Here is a 21,568-nt window from a genome sequence, read left to right as displayed (position 1 = left end):
ATAAGATCTATGCGGAGAGCCTTTACCTTTGCAGAGCCAATCATCTGACTGTTTATATAGGCTGACACAATGCAGCTTTTCTTTGCTTCCTTAGCAACTGTCACTGTGAGATGGTGCCACTGACCAGTGACCAGCAGTTTGCCACAGCCAAACTGGACTTGCCCTGGAAACGGGGAGGGATTTAGCACCTCACCCTCGGGTTCCATGATATCTGTAACAGCAAAAACAGGGGTCAGTCAACAGAAAGTCTCACCCTCCCCTGCCTCAGGGACACAGCTATCAAATGTGAACATGACTCTGTGGGTAGAAAGTGATTTGGTGCTATTCTGTTCAATGTCTTTAAAACACTCCCTGATGGTCTATTATCAGGACCTGACGCTTGCTCAGCTCTCAAGATCCCTCCAGCAAACAGTGTGCTATACTCCCAAATAACACCTGCTAGCTGCCTCAATGCTGCAAAACTAGACTGAACTAGGACAAAGCCAACATATTCTCTAAGAGAACCCCTCAGGATATTCACTGAGTTAGCTGACAGAAAAAAAATCCTAGTGAATTCATGAGATGATAAAACTCTGTACATTAATTTGTAGTTTTTATGAAAAGAGGCAAGCTTTAAATGGGATTTTTAATGTCGTCTCAGGGAATCGGAGCACTCACACAACGTCAACAGTGTGTGAAAAAATCCCAGCTTCTATTCCCACTCCATTCCCAATCTCCTTTGCAATGTTCAATCCCATTCACATTTGAAGCACCTACTGTACTCAATAAGGAGAAAGGGATAAATGTCTAGAAGTAAAAAAGATTAATAGGCTGGCATGATAGAAAACATTCTAAAAGTGAGGAGAGGAAATAAGCTGTTTGATTATGAAGCTAGATCACTCCCAAACTCCTCAGTCCTACTCTCCAAACCTGTCAACTGCCACACAGAACATGCAGGGACCAGCCGGTTCAAGCCCAGTCCTCACAAGGGCACACAACCATAACTGACATTCAAAAGTTTTCCTTAGAATATCTATAAGTTTTATCATATGTTGCAGGCCACAAAATAATTCTCAGTGCCTACAGCAAACTTAAAACTGAAATATGACCAAGGTTTCCAATCACAACAGGCTGCCAGAAGAAAACTGAAGAGATAAAAAAGTCTCATTAACATTCTGGGTACTTATAAGAAGATGAAATTTGTTCATTAACAAATTCCATATAATCAGAGGACACGGCACTGCAGCATGACTGAGAAGAGCCTTACCAAGCGGCTGGAATTCCACTTCTTCTGTGGAAATGACCAAAGAACGGTCCTGCGGGAAGAAGCTTACTGAAAAGCAAACAAATTCTTGCTCTGTTCTTGACATGTGCCTCACGACTGTGAGGAAACGGAGTGGGTGACTGTTGTGCACCAAAGCAAACTTGCTAACCAGAAACCAGCAGGAGAGAGTCAGGCCACTTGAGGGAGGGAACATTCTGATGCCTGCAGGTAGGAAACAAAAAAAGCAGAAAGGAAGTTGGTTTCCCTGTGTAGACATCACCAAACTGCTTTCCGTGTCATTTGTAGCCCAAACCATGTGAGAACCAACATTAGAATATGAGGTTTAATTCCTGTTCTATTAGATTTCACTGTCTATCTTCAATATCATAGAGGCTGCACATGTGAGTGTGTGCACATGTATAAGTGACCTAAAATTGACTGATGAGAAATAATTACCAGATCTCCATGCGACGGAGCTCATCAATTGGGAAGTACTGAAACAGAAACAAGTTTTCTCAAGCTTCACAAAATTCAGGAAGCAAGAGGTACAGCTATTTCCCAGTTCACCTAATAGAGGATTTTGATCTATAGGAGAATCCCATCTCATGTTACGGACAGTTTCTACTCCTGTGGGAGATTACCCTAAAATCTGGTGGCTTTTACTTGTTACGACTGGGGTTTTTTGGCAGTTTGCTTTAAATTTTTATTGCTAATGTTAATGTTAACTCATCACACTACTAAGCTGCATCTGATACTACATTTTGGTGAGCAGCCTGAGTTGTACAGCTCAGAGCTGGCCTGGGATACAGAGATGGAAGACTATCAAAACACACAGCTTATTTACTGCCATTTGTTACAAATGTTGAATGCTTTCAGTGGTGCTGAAAAGTCAGTGCTTTCAGGAAGCTGTAGGTGAGTCAAAGTGCTTACCCATGCCAATTCCTCCTGAGACGGATTGCTCTGCACTCGGTCCCATCACAGTGGCCAGGGTAGGGAGATATAAGCACCTACAAAAACAAGCAAGCACCCATTCATCAGAAACGTAAAATGATCCCTGAAGGTCGCCAGTGAATAGTGCAGAATCATGGTAGCAATGCAGAGTCTAGGGTCTCAGCAATAAGACAATAACAAAATAAGGTGGCAACATTGCTGCAAGGAAGGCAGCGATAGGGCACAAGGACTGACTAAGAGAGAGACACGATTAATTGTTGTGTCCAGAATAAGGGCTTGGAGACTGCAGAGCAGCTAAAGAGAAAAGCAACCACAGCATTACCCATATCCTTCCATGGACATGTCAAACTCCACAAACGATGGAGCCAAAGCAGTGCTGCGGAACTGGAAGTTTCGAGGTGACGACATGGAGATGAGACTCATTGCAGTCTGGAGTGCCAATGCAGATCCCTTAGACACCCAAGGAGAGCTGCTGACAGGCACAACTGTCTGACAATCTGTTTTACTGTCCACCACATCCTTTTCTGAACCTACAAGATCAATGTAGTGCCTAATCAGATCAGTGTCTCCAGTAGTTTTTTGAATCACAGGCTTTGCCCGTATTAAATTCATAACTGCCAAGAACAGCACTGCATGCTCTTCAGCTAACACATCCAAAGTCTGAGCCTATGTCAGCATCTGGCTTCAGTACACGTATTACAATTTGATCTCTGCTGGTCATTACATCAGTTCTCAGCATTGGTCAAGTACCACCCAACCTGGGCAATACCCAGTCTAAAACATCCGGGCATACACCAATTTCACTGTGACTGTCTTGAAGCAACCTACTCCAACAGCTGCTTCCTGTTATTACAGAGACATGTATAACCCAACCACTGTATCAGCAACAGGCTGTTCATTGTGTGCTTACCTTCATTCCGAGCTGTGTTAGCTGAATCACTCCCCTGACTCGAAAGGGCCTTGGTCCTGGAAAGTAGTGGTGGAGAACCTCCCAACGAAAGAAATTGCCTAACATGAAAGAAGAAGAAAGCAACCAAAAAAAGATAAAACAATCAAGGCAGACACTCTGGAGTCATAGCAACCATGAAAATACAGCTCAGCTCTCTGGAGGCCAACTTTCTGTGCCTGTCAACCTAGTGGCCTTCTGTGATGGAGTGACTACATCGGTGGACAAGGAAAGAGCTACAGATACCATTTATCTGGACTTCTGAAGATCTTTGACATGGTCCCTCACAACATCCTTTGCTCTACATTGGAGACACATGGATTTGGTGGGTGGAATGTTTTTGACGGATGAGGAATTGGCTGGATGGTCACATCCAGATGGTAGTGGTCAATGACTTAATGTCCAAATGGAGAACAACGACAACTGGTGTCCCTCAGGGGTCCGTATTGGGACCAGTACTCTTTACTGCTTAACATCTTCATCAGTGACATAGACAGTGGGAACAAGTGCACCCTCAGCAAATTTGCAGACAACACCAAGCTGAGTGGTGCGGTTGACATGCCTGAGGGATGGGATGCCATCCAAATGGACCTGGACAAGCTCAAAAAGTGGGCCCACATGAACTTCATGAGATTCAATGAGGCCAAGTGCAAGGTCCTGCACCTGGGTCAGGGCAACCCCTGGTATCAGTACAGGCTGGGGGATGAAAACATTGAGAGCAGCCCTGCAGAGAAGGACTCGGGGGTATTGGTGGATGAAAAGCTGGATGTGAGCCAGCAGCATGTACTCACAGCCCAGAAAGCTAATCGCACCCTAGGCTGCATCGGGGGCAGTGTGGGCAGCAGGTCAAGGGAGGTGATTCTGCCCCTCTGCTCTGCTGAGAACCCCCTGTAGTGCTGTGTTCAGATCTGAGGCCTCGGCACAAGAAGGACATGGACCTGTTGGAAGGGGTCCAGAGGAGGGCTAAGAAAATCATCTGAGGGCTGGGGCACCTCTCCTATGGGGACAGGCTGAGGTACTTGGGGTTGTTCGGCCTGGAGAAGAGAAGGCTGCGGGGAGACCTTATTGCAGCCTTCCAGTACTTAAAAGGGTTTATAAGAAAGATGGGAACAAATTTTTTAGCAGGGCCTGTTGCGATAGGACAAGGGGTGATGGTTTTAAACTAAAAGAGGGTAGATTTAGACTAGATACAAGGAAGAAATTTTTTACACTGAGGGTGGTGAAGCACTGGCACAGGTTGCCCAAAGAGGTGGCAGATGCCCCATCCCTAGAGACATTCAAGGCCAGGTTGGACAGGGCTCTGAGAAGCCTGATCTAGTTGCAGATGTCCCTGCTCACTGCAGGGGGGTTAGACTAGATGACCTTTAAAGGTCCCTTCCAACACAAGCTGTTCTATGATTCCATTAGTTCTTGTTGGATACCAAATTTTAAAGACATCCCAAATAAAACAAAAGGAATGTTTTCCATTGTCTTGTCACAAATATTTGTTTTGCGTTACACTTCCCCTTTCAAGGTTTTCCCGTTGGAAAAAATCAAAGGTTTATGTTCTTCAGAAATACTTTTGCACACTACTGATCTTTCAGAAAAAACTACATTTTTTAAAAAATAAATTCTGTTCTGTATTTGAGTAAAAATAAAATTAATCCTCCACTGCATATCCAACTCCATTTGTACTCTGCCTAGTAAGTACTCTTATGCCTAGCATTTGTGAGCATTAAAGAAGAAAGCACATCCTCAAAGTAGAAACAACAGAGATTGAGAAGCATGACTACACTTTTTATTTCTGCATTTGCCATTTACATGGATCTGAGCTAAGAGAAAGTCACTTTTACTGTTTAGGAAACAGCTCCTCCATATGAATACCAGGAGAGAATAATCCTGAATAAGCCTAGTTGTTTTGCAATTACTTAACTAGTTACCATTCATAAATGGCTTTACAACCCCTGCAGAGATGATGCAGCAGAACGGTACGGACTCATACAGTCTTCAGTAAGCCATTTAGGTATATATACCGTGTGATCAATACAGAAGCAGTATTAACTGAGACTTGAAACAAAAGGCTAAGAGTCTTGCTGAATCAGAGCACTACAGGAGGTATCCAATTATTACACAAACTTTGCAAAAAATTTGCATCACTAAAGTAAATTGGTTCCATTAGATACAATCTGATACCTTAACACATCTGGCTCAATAGCCTGTGATGCAAGCTTCTCAAACACTCTAGTGAGGGGCAGGTGCAGTGGATGGCTCTCATTGCGGAAGGCAGCCTGACAGGAAGTTATGATGGTGCTCAGCAAGCCTGATCCACACATCACCTGGCGGCTTTTCTCCGACTTCACCAGGGACTGGATATGGTCAACCACAGCACATTGGATTTCCTGGGAAAGCTGAAACAGACACAGAACTGAAGTCAGCAGGCTGGAACTAAAACTGTATACGGTAATTGTCAAATCTCTGGGTGAAAAAATCCAGCCCAGAAAAGAAGCCTCTAAGGCCAGAGGCTCAAGTACAACCACACAGCTGTTCTATAAAGCTCTGTGCTTGAACAGTGTGCATATGTTCATCTGAGTAGCTGCTTGGCCATCCAAGCTGAGCCTGCCTGCCACAACACTATGGTAATGAAGGAAGAGAACAATCAGCTCTCCTTCAAAAGAAGGGACCCCCACCGAGGGCAGGTTATTAGTCATAAGCTCCAAGACCAACACAGTAACTCAGAATATACTTAACATTAAGCCTGTGGAGAGTCAGGTTGACATGATCTACTCTTTGTTCTAAAAGCACTGTTATTAAACAAAACTGTATCTAGCAGTATCACGAAACACAATTTCAAATACTTCTCTACATGTTTTGCTGAATCGAAGCTTTACTTCATTATTATTTCTTAATGCTTTTAAAGAAATATCTCAATTCTCATAAATTATCTTTAGAGCAATTTGTTCCCAATTAGAAATGGAGCCTCCCCATTGACCTTACCAGATTTCACATAAAACTAACTGTGCATCACCTATTTAAACACAAAGCTTACACGATGAACTGTTCCCCACCCCCAAGAGCTCTTTGGCTTTCTCATACGCTCTTCTAAGAAATATCTATGCAAACTTTGAAAGAAAAGGACAACAATAGTGGAAGACATGCAGGTTAGGACATTAGGATTTGATTTTATAACGTGAATGAGAATCAGCTTCACTGGATTCAAAATAAGCTAGCTTATTAAGTGTAAAAAGGAATTCAGCTCTTTTGCATCCGGACCAAACTCAAAACCAGTACAGGACAAATTCAAAGCCAACGAGCTATTTGTTTTCAAAGTGCTCAGCAAACAAAAGTCCAATTACAGCACCTAGAAAATAATATTATAACACATCCAATGCAACATACATATTGTTTTTGTTAAAAAAACCAACCCACCCTATTTTTGATATCTGAAGGGTGAGTTCTTTGGATAACATTTTCTTCTCTCTGAATCACTGTTCATTCTCAGTGACACAACTTTCACTCTGCGTCTCATTAGATACAGAAATCATCCACCAGACTAAACTACACTATTCTTCACAGAGAGGCACTTATTGCTGCAGTTTATCAAAGCATCACTTATAACTTTTTGGATCTTTTAATTACTATTTTACTCCATTTTTGACTAGTTGCAGGAAAGTATCTGGATGTATAAAACCACATGAAAACAGAGAAAGACGCAGGTCTTGACTAAGTGAAACCACTGGTTTACTCCAAAATAAATCCAGTAAAAGCATAATGGCATACAAAAAAAAAAATTGATTGTTTTCATCAGCTTAGCAGCTTTGTCAATACCAGTATTGCCTCATTTTGAATAAAAAGTGTCATTTTCATGGACCTTAGTTCCAGTAAAATGATATTTTAGTGGAAATATTATTAATGGTGGCCAGGAAAGCAGGCTGTGTGTTTTTATATGTCTGGATTGATTTTCCTAACACATATTACTTGCACCATGAATCAGGATATTGAAGGTGCGGTTAGAATGTAGTTGGGCTCAGAGCTCTAACTCAGATTAGAATCTTAAGGAAGAAATGTCGCCTAGAAATTTGTCCAATCTGTTTAAGTGGTTCCCAGTTTCTTGTTCCTAAGAGCCCACAGTTTCAAGACTTGATAGCTGAATTTAATTCACTGTTATTTGTCTTGAAAATTATTACGCTATGTTTAAGACGAGCAAGAATTTTGAACCCTTGGTAGTGTGGGTTCATTTCAAAAGGTTGTCATTTTCTTAGGTTTAAGAATGATACAGTAATAATTCTGTGTGCAATTGCATAAAGCAAACTTACTTTTCAGTCTTGGGAGCGTGTCTCACTTGAAAAGCTAGCAGCCCTTCATAGAAAATTAGAATTAACTTCCTAACATACCCCAGAGATTTAGTTTTACTAATGAAGAAATCAAGGCAGCGAAAGAAGTGCTGCCTCAAAGAGTTCCAAGTGACCCAGGATTTTAAATCATGCTTTTGAAAGAAAAGGTAGACATCCATCAGCTCAAAACCCATTTTCTGTAAAGAGTTTGAGACATTTCTAAAATCGCCTGCAATTTTTTTTCCTTAAGGTGTTATCAAAAGGAAATAATTCATAGATTCATCACAGGTCAAATTCCTGGTGCATAGTTCCCAGCTGCCAGAACATTCCCATTCTATCACAATATTTTGTTAATTAACTCTCACCACTGACCTTAACAAGCAAAACTTACTTTGCTGAGGGTATATAACTGGTTTGACAAAATTACAGAATAACTTGTATTCATACACTCCTTGCAAGTAGACAGGGGAAAAAACACTATGAACTGAGTGAACTGTTTCTACTTTTCTAAAAACATGACCTATATAGGGCCTAGTTAAATGCCTCAGATAAACTATATCATCTCCATCAGGCTTTTCACATTTCCCCTTAGTAGAGCCTGTGTGTAAGAGAAGCTACAGCTCATGTGAATACCAGGGCTACTATTGCCTTCTAGTCCATCCCTTCTAGAGAAAACACACTTGCAAGTCTTGACGATTTGAAGCCAGGCAACAAAATGCCTTCATAATGTTAAGAATCCTTTTGTTAATTCTGTGATCTGGCAGACCTTTTGCTCACCAAATTCCAGATTACCTTTAGGTGCAGTATTCTGCCCCCCCCCCCCGCACTATTAGCTGAATGCAGTGTCTCCTCCTCATTTTTCTAAGCTACTGTGCAGCGCTATCATATGACATTCATCAGACACCTAAGAGGAAGGCAGAGCTGTCTCTGTGTGCCACCTTACAAATGATATGATTGCACAAAAAAAAGACAAAGCAGAAAAATATCTTCAGTATAGTTAGCCAGGGATTCTTGGCAGAGTTGCTATCTCTTCAATCCAGGGTACATTACCAAGATTTTAGTGCAACTTCAGAGACAGGCTGTGGGCTTGGAAGTACAGGAGGAAAATTGCTTGGTCTGTATAAACAGTGAAAGCTTCAGAAGCTGGTTGATCAATGAACAAGCAAACTTCTTACTAAAAGCCCAAAAATAACTTCGTAAAGGAATATGCAGACAGGCTGTGCATTTTCTTCAAGTTGTGCTGTAATCAGAACAGGCTCAGCAAAGAAAAGTCCCCCAGGAGACAAGGCTGGAGCAAAGCCTGCAAGAAAGTGTCCAGGGGAAGGAGCTGACCTTCAGCTACCAGCCCAGGCTGGAGAACCCACTGCCAGGGTGTTTCTAGTCTCCTCCTTCTTACCGGAGTTCTGGTCCATTCTCCTTTCCTACCTCCTAAAGCCTTGGCTGCACAACCCAAAGGGGAATGAAGCTCTGGCCGAATACCCAAAGAACTCCCTTGTGCAGATAATGCAGTGCAATAATTTAGGAATTCACTGAGATATTAACAGTTACAGTAGCAGTGATATTAGTAATATATGTCTGAAGGCAGACAAATCTCAAATGTCACACAGTCTACTGTGGGCCATATCTAACTGTGTCAGAGACCTTTCAGTTTAGAAAGAATTTACATTTTTAAGAAATACAATTACTTGGAAAGTGTTATGCTGTTAACATCCGCAGTAAGAACAACTAGTTTAGGCTAAATTTAAAACCCAGATAAAGGTCTTCTAAAGAGGTGCAAAGTCCTTATTGACGCACGTTTTAGTTTTACAACTATCTGAATATGACCCCAGTTCATCACAGGAGAGACATGGATAAAAATAGAGAGGACAAATCCAGCTGTGGAAGCAATAATATTATTTAACAAAAGTATAGATAATTTACATAATGAATAATGTGAGGAATTTTTTGTCCGTACTCACAAGGAAGCTGCCAGGATGATGACACAGAACTGAATTATGCTTTGATTCTCTTCTCAAGTTCTTTTCTTTCCCTTACCCAGTCTTGTCAGATCTAGATCTCCTTATCTGACACCGCAAACGGGAAAGATCTGGCATGACACTCTGAAGTCTTAAAAGCCACAGTTCCAAAATGCCAGGCAAGGATGAGATATGTCTGAAGGGAAACTGTGACTATCCTGAGCCACATATCTAAAGTGGATGTTAACCTGTCTCCCTTGTACTTAGTTTTTGAAACATGCGACAAGGCTATCTTTCATCGTGGAACAGGCAGCGTATTAATAAAAGGAAAATCCACCTTGTATTTGGTCAAACTATGCAGTTTGATGGGAATTGGCTTAGTACTAGTCCTAGGCACGAACATGAGGCTTTTAAGCAAATTTTCATACCCATATGACATTCAAATGATTCTTGACCATATCTAGGAATGGCAGCAATATACAACCACAGATCTATTCTCCTCAGCTTTTAATTGTCATTCTAGACAGTCAGAAGTGGCTGAAGTGCAAGACCACCTGTTTTACTGTCTGCTACTGTTTTTTCTATGCTGACAGGCTCAATGTTGCTTCAGCCCATGCCTGTTTGGGTCTGACAAAGGTCACTGATAAGCAGCAAATTTGGCAGGAAATGGATATTATCTCTGAGGTCAGGATCAAAGTACATTAATTTTACTGAGTTCCATTAATGTTTCTGTAAAAGCAGTGCTCTCTCATTGCCATTTCTGTGAAAGCAAAGGATTTGCAAGACCTGAACTGATTCCAAAGATTTTTCCAGATTACTCCTGAACACCTGGGCCTAGAAAATCTATCATAGTACTAAAACAAGCAGAAAGAGAAGAGTTACTGTCTGTTCTTCATCATTGCTCCTAAAAATGTACTATTTTACTCAGTATTAAACCCAGAGCAAGAAGCCCCTTCAGCTTTTCAAATGAAAGCCCGCAGTAAAAAACCTCCATCAATAAAGAAATTATCTGTCATATCGCTGTTGCACTGAAAGAAAGAATAGTACCATGTTTGGGACAGAATGTATCCATTCAAAGGGAAATTCCTTCAGTTATTATCCTTCTACCAAGCAGTTCCCCTTCACTGGCCATTGAGGTCTACCTTCTGCATCCATTCTTGCCTGACTCCTGTGTTCCAAGTGGCATCTCATTTCACAAGGGTCATGCAGAAGTATATGTTATGATTAAAGATACTGAAGTCCCACCTTTTGTGTCACTACGCGGCAGCATCAGTGAGCTACCCAAGCTATGGGACATGAGGATCTACTCATTCTCTCACCCACTTTTAGATAGAATTAGCCAGAAAACATCCATTTTTCCTCTGCCCTTTTTGTGGGTCACTTGACGAAAAACTCCTCAGAACACGTGTTAACTCCTAGCTGGAATCTGACTCAGGGCCCCACATAACAGTGGTCTCATTTTACCTGGGGCAATCCTATTCACAACAGCAATACTAAACAAACACTATTAGTAATAATTTCTTTTTGACTGAGAAAAGAGGAGCGAGAAAGGAAAGAGAGATGAATACACTTAAATATGGAACTGAAATGACTGGAATTTGAGCTCTAGCCCTTCATATTTTTCAGAACACTGCCATCTGCTGAGGGTGAGGGGCTTTCTCTCTCATAGACCTCAGCCCTAGAACCAACTCCGATAGAGTGTCATGAAGAAACTCTCTCATCCAACTGTTCTACTAGTTTTTCAGAAATTAATTACTGTAATTAACAAAATTTCACTAGCTGATGGCTTGGGGATACACAGGGTTGGGATGTGCCAGCAGGTATTTGCACTCCCACCTTCCATAGCGCTGGATGAACAAGCTGGTTTTATTTCAATCTCTCTGTATGTCCTTTACATGTATTCAAATATTTTAGACCAGACAGCAGATACAATATAGGCAATATGCTTGTTCAGAGGGGGTTGTGCATGGAAGGTTTGACAAAGCAAAGCAGATTCTAAGCTGCATTGAAAGTTTATGGACCGTTAGGCCTAAAAAGCCAGACTGTTCTGGTTGCTAGGTCCATTAGCAATATTTTAAACAATTTTCAAGGGACTTCTACACTTGTGCCTTTGCAGTAAGCATTCTAGGACCAAGACACATGCGCTGCATCAGACAGGTAAAGAAACGCTTAGTTAAACTGATAGTCAAGAGCCGTTGTTGGTCTTCTATCTGTTGACTCAGTGAAGTTTGCGCTGTTCCCGCTGCCAGTATTCTAGGTAAATTTTAATACTTCCACATCTACAAAGAGTAAGCAATTCTTGGAAATGAAGCTACAGAAGAGTAGTAGACACTGTTTAGATGGCACTTCGATATGTTCAGACTCACCTGAGAGTGTCCCTCTTTGTACAGCTTTGGCAGCAACCTCACCATAACACAGACAGCACCTGGATGTACAATGGTGCAGTCTCCCATTTCCCACCTGCAGGAAAAAGACGTGTAAGGCTTCGAATCATGATTATCATTAACAACAGCAAAGAGGGTCCAACAATGTTCCAGGAGAGTACAGCACTAAATCCTCCTAGCAGTAACCAGGCTCAGCATCTGAAACTAAGCAAACAAGACAGATGACCTGGAAGAGCTGGAAGCCTCCTCTGAGTAACAAAGGCAGGACATGACCCGCTCATGAGCTCACATCTCAGGGACCTGAACATTCAAAGATGTGCAGCAGCCTCTTTAAACAAGCTTTGCCATTGAAGGTACTTGCAGGACAGAGAACAGACAACCAGAGGGATCTCTTTGATGCATCAGCCCCAAACTAGTGTTATATTTTCTATTTTCAAGCAGCCTGTAGCTTTCATCAGACAATAACTTCAGTACATTCAACCCATAATAGCAATAAGCAAAGATGAGACAGTCTTGATGAAATCAGTACGCCACCCTCCCCTTCCAACACCAGAATCTGCCTAAACTAGTAAAACTAAGTTAAATATCCGTGCTTCCCCCCCACTTTTCATTTTTGCCATGTATCACCTTTGTACTTTCAGGCACAGGAAGGAATTGAGGCATCAGAGTTACCACAGAGAAGATCTGCTTATGCCATGATGCAGGCTAAGGGTCAGATCTATCTCGAAGATGAAGCCACAGCATAGCAATAACTCTAGTTTAGGTGCTGCAGGCTTGCCACATTCAGAGTATCATCAGCACTTCTGGGTATACCTCTGACCTGGAGCTGTGAGGTGCACTGTCAAACATTTGTCTCAAACGGACCTTGTGAGAAAAAGCAAAGGCAACATCTAACAGCCATAATTAGACTGAAAAGATAAAGCATATTGTGCTTTATGGACTGTATAAAACAAAGCATACAGGTAAAGGAGGGAGTATAAATAAAAGCTTTTACAAGGGACCTAAAGGAGGGTAAAAAGGCTGTAATCAGCATGTTAGCCACTTCCAAAAAGGCTCATCTGAGACGACAGAGCAGCGAGTAATGTGTAGCACACTGCCACACAGTGACAAATAATTCTTACTGCACCCTCAAGAAAGATACTTTCAAAGAAATTGCTCATTTGCATTATTTCCTGTGTAATGAATCAAAATCAGATCTGGTGTAAACTCTTACTTCAGCAACGGCTCCAGTGTGGACACATACATGACATGGCATGAATGTGGGTGGGTTTTTAAATGTCAAACAAGAAAAAAGTACACACTGAAAATATGCTCGCCTCCCATCTCTGCCAAAATACCCGAACCACCTTTAAAAGAAGAATCCAGGCCCACTAGAATCAATAGGATCAAAATTCCAGTCTGTTTTCCTGCTTGGCTGTGCTCCCCAGAACAAGTTCATTTGTATCCTAAGCCACTGTATTCAGGGACTGACTTCCCAAGCTTTCAATTCAATTCCAACTTCCATCTCCAGCACTGTAGAAGTACATTGCCAGGCAGTATGTCCAGTTCTCCTAACACACAGTTTTCCTAAAGGATTAGGCACTGAAGAAATATAGTTACCTCCGAAGCTTTTATAAGCCATATAATGCATAGCAAAGATAAAATGTGAGTGAACAAATATTGAATATCAGAAGACAATAATAGAAAGTGACCCTTTAAAAATAAATAAAATCATTAAATAGTAAAGACATTGCCATAACTATAAGGAGCTGTTTTCTTATTTTTGAGCACTGCCTGGCAGGTTTAGCACTTTCCAGGGTTGTTAAGAAGGAAGAACAAAGAAGGAAAATCCAAAGTCCCTATCCAGCATCAAACTACATCTCAACTTCCCTACCAGCACTGCACAGTTGCCCCTCTCTAAGAATATTATATAAGCCTTATCTCCAGCCTTCTCTGTGGTTTTCCAAGAGGCCCTCATTTTCTGGCTTGTCTTGGTACAAAAGCTGTCTCCAAGTACCAGCTCCTCACTCCTGCAAATATCTCATGCCTTAGGGCTCTCCAGTCAGCCCCATGATTCCATTCCATCTACCCCACCAGTACCATGGCATGAATCCCATGTCTGCTCTGCACTGGCTACTACTTAAAGATAAGACAAATAGGACAGTTTGGGTACAGAATTAGATGCCACAAAGAACCTGAAGAGCCATTAGCACAGTAAGTCTGTGGTTTCAGCAGCTGCAGCAGCCATTCTGCTAGGGTGGGCACAAAGAGGGGCTTCCCTCCCAAAAAGAGATCAGCCTCAGTTAACACAGCTTGCAGTAAGATATCTCTAATTGCCAGGAGCAAAAGGATAAACAGAGACCCCGTCAGTTAAAGAAGGTGTTTCAAACATTAATGCAGGAGCAGGAACACAGAGGGCTGTTTCTCAGATGTGAATGAAAGGGTCGATTCCCTACAGCCCAGCAGCTTGCAGCATCATTGACCACTGGACAGTGAAAGGGGTTAGAATATTATCCAGTTAAAATGCTGGTTTCCCTTTGCCTCTGCCACAGGCTCCTGTAGGATCACCTCCTTTCCCTCCCTTTAGGGATCTTAAATACATGTTGCAGGATGGGGCATCACAGGCCACCTACACTCACTACATTCAAGTTCCTCCTTTGAAGCTGCATAGCCCCAGGCTGAAGCCTTCTTCCCGAGGAAGTGCAAGTGTGGAGTAGAGCTAAGAGGAAGCTGCATCAGGGGAACCACAGGCTTGCAGAAACTCTGGGAACTTGATTTCTTATTTTTATTTTTAGAAAATTTACTGCTGGAAAAGGATACAGACTGTGTGGCCTGAAGATTGACATTTTGCCAGTACACGTTCCTCTGCTATGTTTGCATACACTTGTCCTGGGCACTTTCCAGCCACCTCTAGCTAATATGGCTTCCTTTTGTGCCTTCACATCAGAGAATCAAAGCTAAACACTCTCCCAAACCAGACACTGTGAACTGAATGGATCCCAATTTATATGATTAATTTCTTCACAAGTGGTATTCATTCAGTTATGGCACAGCCTCACAGCCCAGCAGGCAAAACAACACAAGGACCTAGGAAGCCTCGCTTTATGTTGCGGATCTAGTAACTTGAGAAGGACAAGCCAAAGGAGAAGACAGAGCCATACCCTTCCAAGCAGGGCCACTCGTCTGCTCTTTCTCCCTTATCTTCCCTGAGCATCCCTTATACACACACTTAAGCTATAGGCTACGGACTCCTCACAGTCACCACCATCCATACACTCTTGTACATTGACCCACATTCTCCCAAATAGGGCTAGGAAGATCTACTTTGAAAAGATTATTCATTCCTCCTGAGCCACCAAGTCCTCTTCCCAGCACTGAGCCTCTAGCCAGAAGCTTCCGGTATAATTTGAAGAGTGGTAAAAGGGAACAAAAGCCTCCATGACTATTTTAAAACCAGTTGCACAAGGAGCAAATTAATCTACTGCAAGTTTTTCTAGCTGCTTCAAGCAAGTACATATGACCAGAATCAGACTGCCTCAGTACTCAGGGAACAAAAGTTCTGCTGACTTCAGTGACACCTATGAGTGACAGACCTGACTTGGTCTTTAAGCTGGAAGATGACTGTAGAATAAGCTACAATAAGGCCTGAAGGGATCTCACAGTTATAAACTTAGCCTTTTTAAGCATAACTCCAACCAGAAACATTTTTGAGAAAAGGACTGAGAGATCCAAGATAAAGCTTGAAGGGGCAAGAAGATCTCACAAGTTACGAAATACAAGTTATTCAGAATTGATTTCCAGTTGACACCTATGTTGATTTCTGGTGTAGTCTTTCCTTCCTGCAAAGGATATATATTTTGATGTAATCCCACATTATATGAGGCAGATGGCATTACTATCCCTTTTCCAATTTTCTGTATTTCAGCTGTATAAGTAAATAAGTGAGAGCATGTGCATCTGTACACATGTGCCTGGACACATACGAATGGGGCAGCATTTAAAATACATTAAAAATAAAACCTATTTCAAGTTATCAGGTGACTGGAAACAGCTTTCCACATAATTGAAAAAGTAAAACTTGATTGGGGCAGATTCAAGCCGAGACTAAACGCAAGCTTCAGGTCCCAGCAACCCTTTCCTTAGAGCCCAGCCCTGCTCCCACATTGCATGTGTCAGAACCTTCAGCACAAACTCTACAGCTCTCGGGGTTGTGTGTCCCACTTCTCCACTGAACACTTATGGCCCAGTGTTTATCACCATTTACCTTCAAAAAGAGGTGATTTCTTGTGTGCAGATGCCTGGGAGTTGGGACTGTGCCTCTGATTTGTCTGCTCTAGGCAGGTTATTTCACACCTTACCTCAGTTTACTAGCAAATAAAATGCAGATACCAGTCTTATTATTTTATTTCCTGCAGTAAATAAAGACTTACTTCTCTTCAGAGTTTCCCCATAACCTATAGGCAGAGGCAGCTAATTTGTTGCCTGGTCTTTTGAAAGCAACAGGATGCTCTTCTTGAGTTTGGGGTCCCTTCTGATCATCTCTTGATGCCTCTCCCATCTCTGGCTTTCTCTCCTTGAAGTAGCTCTCTAGATGGAGGGTTCCTTTGACCATGTGATCAAGAAAATTCAGAATCCATATGCAGTTCTTTAGCCACATAGGGAAAGGTTCTGAAGAGCTGAAAGCTGCATCCAAGAATTCTGCAAATGTCCTTGTCCTCTTAAGGGTCAGAGGGGTTTGCCATTCCCCTTGTGTCCAGAAGCATCCAAGTGACCCAAGATCCTCTGCCATCTTTTCAAAGAGACCATTCTTCTGGAAGAAGTTGCTGTTGACAGGGTCCAGGTGCAGGGCTGCTGTTATCCCCTGAAGCGTGTAGAAAACAAGCTCCAATATGCAATTCTGTCCAACTACTGTCCACAGCCCAGATGGAGGGTCCTGCAATGCACCTTCCATGTCTGAGAGAAGGGACAAGAGTCCGTTGAATCCACTGCATGTTCTGAAAGCTGAATGGCTCTTGGGACTCTCCAGTATCCTCAGGAGTGACTACAGACATTGGCAAGAAAGGAGACAGAAGTAGTGCTTAAACAAAGGGACAAAGAAACTTTAGAATATTTTAAAATTCCAAGTTTGTACCAAGCCTCTTTCACTGAAATTTCACTCTTTGAAGAAAAAAGGAATAGTTGGTCAAAGCAAAGGTCACCACTGCACAAATTTTCTCCTCCTCCCTTCCCCCATACTCCCAATCGGTCAAACAACCAAGATTTGAATTCACCCTCAGGAGCAACCATGGAGTCAGCCTGACTGGTAAGGAATAGTGCTCAGAGGAGTAAGCAAAGAAATATTTCCTGTGTTACATATCCTAGTCAGTTTGACTGGTAGCTTCAGACCTTTGGCTATTCTTTCATCAGTCTCAGACTCTTTCAAGAAATCTGCCTTTGCCTTAAATAAATGAAAACAGAAATTAAATTGTAAATAACCTTATACAGAAACTGAGAAGGAGGCACAGCTCTCTATAGGCAAGCCTTCCTACAGCCCTGAATACACGAGAAGCCACACTAGCCTTTTGCTTATAGGACTGAGCAGACCCTTTTCAAAAAAGCGACACAGGATGGCCCAAAGAATACAGCGAGCAGCAAGCTCTGCTCATTAAGAAAGGCAGTTATAATTCCCTTTCTCAGCAAAGCTGTTTTTAAAGTTTGCACAACACTTTGGAGGAAAAAAAGCCATGAAGAGTCAGATCCCAAGATAAGTCATTAGATTTTCTTTAATGTCAATGGACTTAAAGCATGTTTTAGGCGAATGCCACTTGACGATATTACACATGCATGAACACTACCCTATACCACTTGTAAATTTTGAATACTATGGGCTTGCCATTTTAAAACAAACCTAGAAAAGTTATTTAAAGTTGTAGTGGTGAAAGTAAACTTAGCGAGAAAAAAGAGCTTTCAGGGAAACTGTCTTACTCTATTTGAATGTAATCCATCCCAGGTTTTGGGAATGTTCCTCAATTAATTTTCTGAATATGATGCTCTTTCAGGCACCAGGGACGTTTCAGATTTGAGTCTGTACCTCTTCACATTGGAAAGGGCTAATTTTACATATAAAGTTTCCCAACAGATATCCAGAGAAAGAGGCTCACTTCACAACCTGCTGAATAGGAACAGTTTCTAACATAAATATATCTCCCTGTAACAGGACTTAGGACTGTGAGAAAGGGTTGCCAGAACTGAAGAGGGAGGGGAACTCTATTACTGTCATTCAATTTTGTATGATAATGTATCAAACCAGGCAGAGACTTCTGAACAGGGAGTAAATTCAATAATTCAGAGTTGAAGTTATCAGGATGGCTTTAACACATTTCAGAGAAGGTCAACAGTAACCACATTTCCTCCAGCTCTAACTCAGTTAGAATTTAATCGCCTATGAGTTAGTATTCCTCTGTCCTGAATCTATAAAACTGATGTCTGCTGGAAACCCCCTAATTCAGTTAACGTTAACAGAATTTATTTCACATTCCATTATTTGTTATTCCTCATAATTGCCCACGTGCCACGCTGGAATACGGCAGTGCTAATTGCATTTGGGCTCAGGCTTTAACAGCTAAATATATATTAGCAAATCAATCTGAATTTATGTGTAACACAATCACAGTCCCAAAGGATGTAGATAATAAATTCATTTGCTTACATTATGCTTTAATACAGTTATCATTTGTCAAAATTAGACACTGAAGCTGCATTTATTTTCATATTCGTTTGGACACTGTACTCAACTTTTCCACAAATATTGTTAAAGTTTACTGTTTCAAATCAAAGCTATAAACTTTGTCACTTTTTTTTAAGTAACATGGTTCTTATAACAGAAGCAGCTTCTATATTGTACTGAAAGGTGAATTCAGTTCACGCTTTGTAGAGAAGGTAGAATGAAACTGTAAATCAGTGCTTACAACACCGCTGCATTTCCATTTGATGCCTGTGATCTAAACCACACTGATTCTTTCCCCGCCTCACTGCTTATGGATCAGACCCTCTTTAAACTCAATAGAGGCTATGAATAGTTCTAATTTTTTCCTCTAAAATGCATAAGACACCTTCTTTCCATCATCTCACTTTTTCCATGACACTGGTGTATGCAAGAGATGACAAAATTAAAGATAACAAAGTTTCAACCTTGGAAACTTATCAGAATCAAGCTGTTCATCTCATGCCAACCCTGCTCCTCCCAGTCTTACTCCTTTACCTCTTCTTACATCCTCCCTGCACATCTCCTCCACTTTCACTCACATTTGTTTCTCCTTTATCTGTCACATTACATAGAACTGTTCATACAGCTGTGCCCTCACCATTTCCATTTCTCTGTCCTGCATTACTATTTAAGTCTTCAAAATACTTCACAATCTGATACTGAGTGAAGGTGCCAATCACACACGCACTGCTAAAAATCAAAGCCCCGAATTTACCAGAATCAATAACTGGCCCATGGTTCTTTTTTCTTCTGCACTTACCTTCTTGGAAAAAACAAAGGGCTAGGGGTGAGATTAAGAGCAGTTTGCAACAAGCCAAGCAGTTGCCAAGAAAGCAACAACCAAGTGGGAAGGCACATTAATTACCTTCAGAAGATCTAGCTTCAGATTTAGTTCCCCTTGAGTAGAAGAACAGAGGGCCCCAATAATAATGCTCATATATTCTTCATAGTTGATGACTGACAGCTGCTCCAAGATGCTGAGAGTAGCACTCCTGTAGCACTCATCATCCAAAAATATCTTGATATACGGTACCATTCCATAGTCCTTAAGAACAACTGGGGACAAATATGGTGTCATTTGTTAGTTAAACTAATATTTATTTGTAGTTTTCACATGCCAATTTGCAGTGTTGGTGTGAAGTGTCACACTTCTACAAATACGGCAGGAGAGGCAAGAAGAGCTGGTTAAGCTAAAGATGACAGAAACTGAACAGCACAGGAGCAACTAGGGATAAAATGACTGGATGACCGTGGATTCTAATCATCAGAGATGACAGATTCCCAATACAATAATGACTGAAAAGGAAAAGGCTCCTCATTAGTTTTCAGCTTAAATATCTCTAGTTTATGAAGTGGACTGCTTGATAGTTTGAGATAATATTTTTGCACTGTGTAAGATGCTGCAAACATGATGATTCTAGGATTCAAGAGTAAATTAAGTGAGTGGATTCCAGTATCTAGAAAAGTTCACTTCTGTATTACTATTTTTCACAAGATTTCCAACCCATACGCCTCTTAGGTATGCCAATACTAAATGTATAAGTGTTGCTCAGCATGTGTCTGATCCCATCAAGATTTCAAATAATTGATAACATGGTAGAAAATCTGGATAAACAAACAATACACAAAACTCATACGCAGTTTCATTTTCCACAAGGAAAGTTTGTGTTTTCTATGCAAATTCTTCAGGGGTATCCACATGGATAAGGGAAGCAGGGTGACTACTGGGATAATGCTCACTATGCAGGATGAGAACAACTCTATCACATTTCTTCCTGGTGTAATTCTGTTATCCCTACACTTCTAGCTTTTGCCCTCCACTTCTTAAAGCACAAAAGTTGGAAAATTCGTTGCTGCTCCTTAAGAGGCATTGCAGCCACTTACCACCAAATACCACAAAGGTAATGCAGTCATATGTCATGTCTTACCAGTGTTCCTCACAGACCCCGCTGTAAGGGCAGCCACCATCTTCAGCATCACAGCATTTAACTCCTTCTCAGTGCCTTCTTCCAGGCCAGGCAGATGGGTTCCAGCTGTCCATATATTAGAAGTCATAATACAGTTTATACAAGACATAGTTAACTGCAGCTAAAATACATTAAACCAAAAAGGAAACCCCATTTTCCATCAAATTCTAGTTTTCTCTTAAGTATTACTTACAGGCTACTTGAACCCTGAAATAAGCAACAAAATACAGACAGGGCATTATCTAGATCTAGTCATCAGTCTAGTCTGGGATTGGGAAACACAGGTCTGATTCTATGCTCTGCAGCCCAGATCTCCAGCATAACCATAGGTAATACTGGTTACAGAGGTGTTTCCTCTTCCCAACTGATGTAGAGTTACATGTTTAGTGATACCTGGTAAGAACACACACAAATAAAAGAATATTACAGATTATGAGCTATGAAGTTGTAAAATATTATAGTAGCACGGAGTACTTAAATGCCTAAACTAAAAACGAAGAGCAGAAACCCTCTGCATGTTCAAAGGCAAGTATTTCCAGGATCAGACAGCATAAGGTGGGTTATTTTTAGATCTAAAAGTCTTGAAGTTTGCAGGCTAAACTTCTGGAAGCCGAAAGAGCAAAGTAGTGATCATTTCATGCTGTGTCTTCCTACCTGCCCTCCTCCATCCGCGTGTCTCAATTTACAAAATACATAGCCATTCAACAAAGTTTAGATCACTTAGCTATCTAAGGCAGTGATATTAATGCAAAGACAGAAGAAAGCCCCGATGCACCAGCTCATAACCGAAGGTACGTTTTCTTGGTATTTATCTTTACAATCCTTATCTCAGTGCTCTTGCACAAAACTCTTGTTCTCTGATAGAAAGAATACCAATCTAAGTGTCCTTGCAGGTAACGGACGTCTGCACTCCAGAACTTCTGTTACAATTCATAAACTTTCTGTTGCTTGAAATAAATGCATATAAATAATTCAATCGTTCTTGCTGCATCAGAAGTGATACCTACTACTTTGGTTCCCTCCTGCTTTTTTAAACAACTATTACTGAAATTTAGAGGTATCTCCCAATTCATAAGCACAGAAAAATG

At 41.4% G+C, this 21,568-nt stretch overlaps 1 protein-coding gene across 1 annotated transcript in view; it reads right to left on the bottom strand.

Moving 5' to 3' along the window:
* The window catches only part of WDFY4 (WDFY family member 4), a 144,522-nt gene that overhangs the window by 102,305 nt on the left and 20,649 nt on the right, over positions 1 to 21,568 (bottom strand). Inside the window, exons 10-19 of the mRNA XM_075107505.1 lie at positions 20,442 to 20,546; positions 19,379 to 19,569; positions 16,199 to 16,809; positions 11,772 to 11,865; positions 5,313 to 5,527; positions 3,105 to 3,202; positions 2,517 to 2,724; positions 2,174 to 2,250; positions 1,247 to 1,465; positions 27 to 211 (exon numbers count right to left, since the gene is read on the bottom strand). Coding sequence (XP_074963606.1) covers positions 27 to 211; positions 1,247 to 1,465; positions 2,174 to 2,250; positions 2,517 to 2,724; positions 3,105 to 3,202; positions 5,313 to 5,527; positions 11,772 to 11,865; positions 16,199 to 16,809; positions 19,379 to 19,569; positions 20,442 to 20,546 — 2,003 coding nt within the window. The remainder of the gene's footprint in view (positions 1 to 26; positions 212 to 1,246; positions 1,466 to 2,173; positions 2,251 to 2,516; positions 2,725 to 3,104; positions 3,203 to 5,312; positions 5,528 to 11,771; positions 11,866 to 16,198; positions 16,810 to 19,378; positions 19,570 to 20,441; positions 20,547 to 21,568) is intronic.

Source organism: Phalacrocorax aristotelis, chromosome 12 (genome assembly GCF_949628215.1).
Source record: "Phalacrocorax aristotelis chromosome 12, bGulAri2.1, whole genome shotgun sequence".
Taxonomy (NCBI): domain Eukaryota; kingdom Metazoa; phylum Chordata; class Aves; order Suliformes; family Phalacrocoracidae; genus Phalacrocorax; species Phalacrocorax aristotelis.
This window is presented reverse-complemented; position numbering and strand designations above follow the sequence as displayed.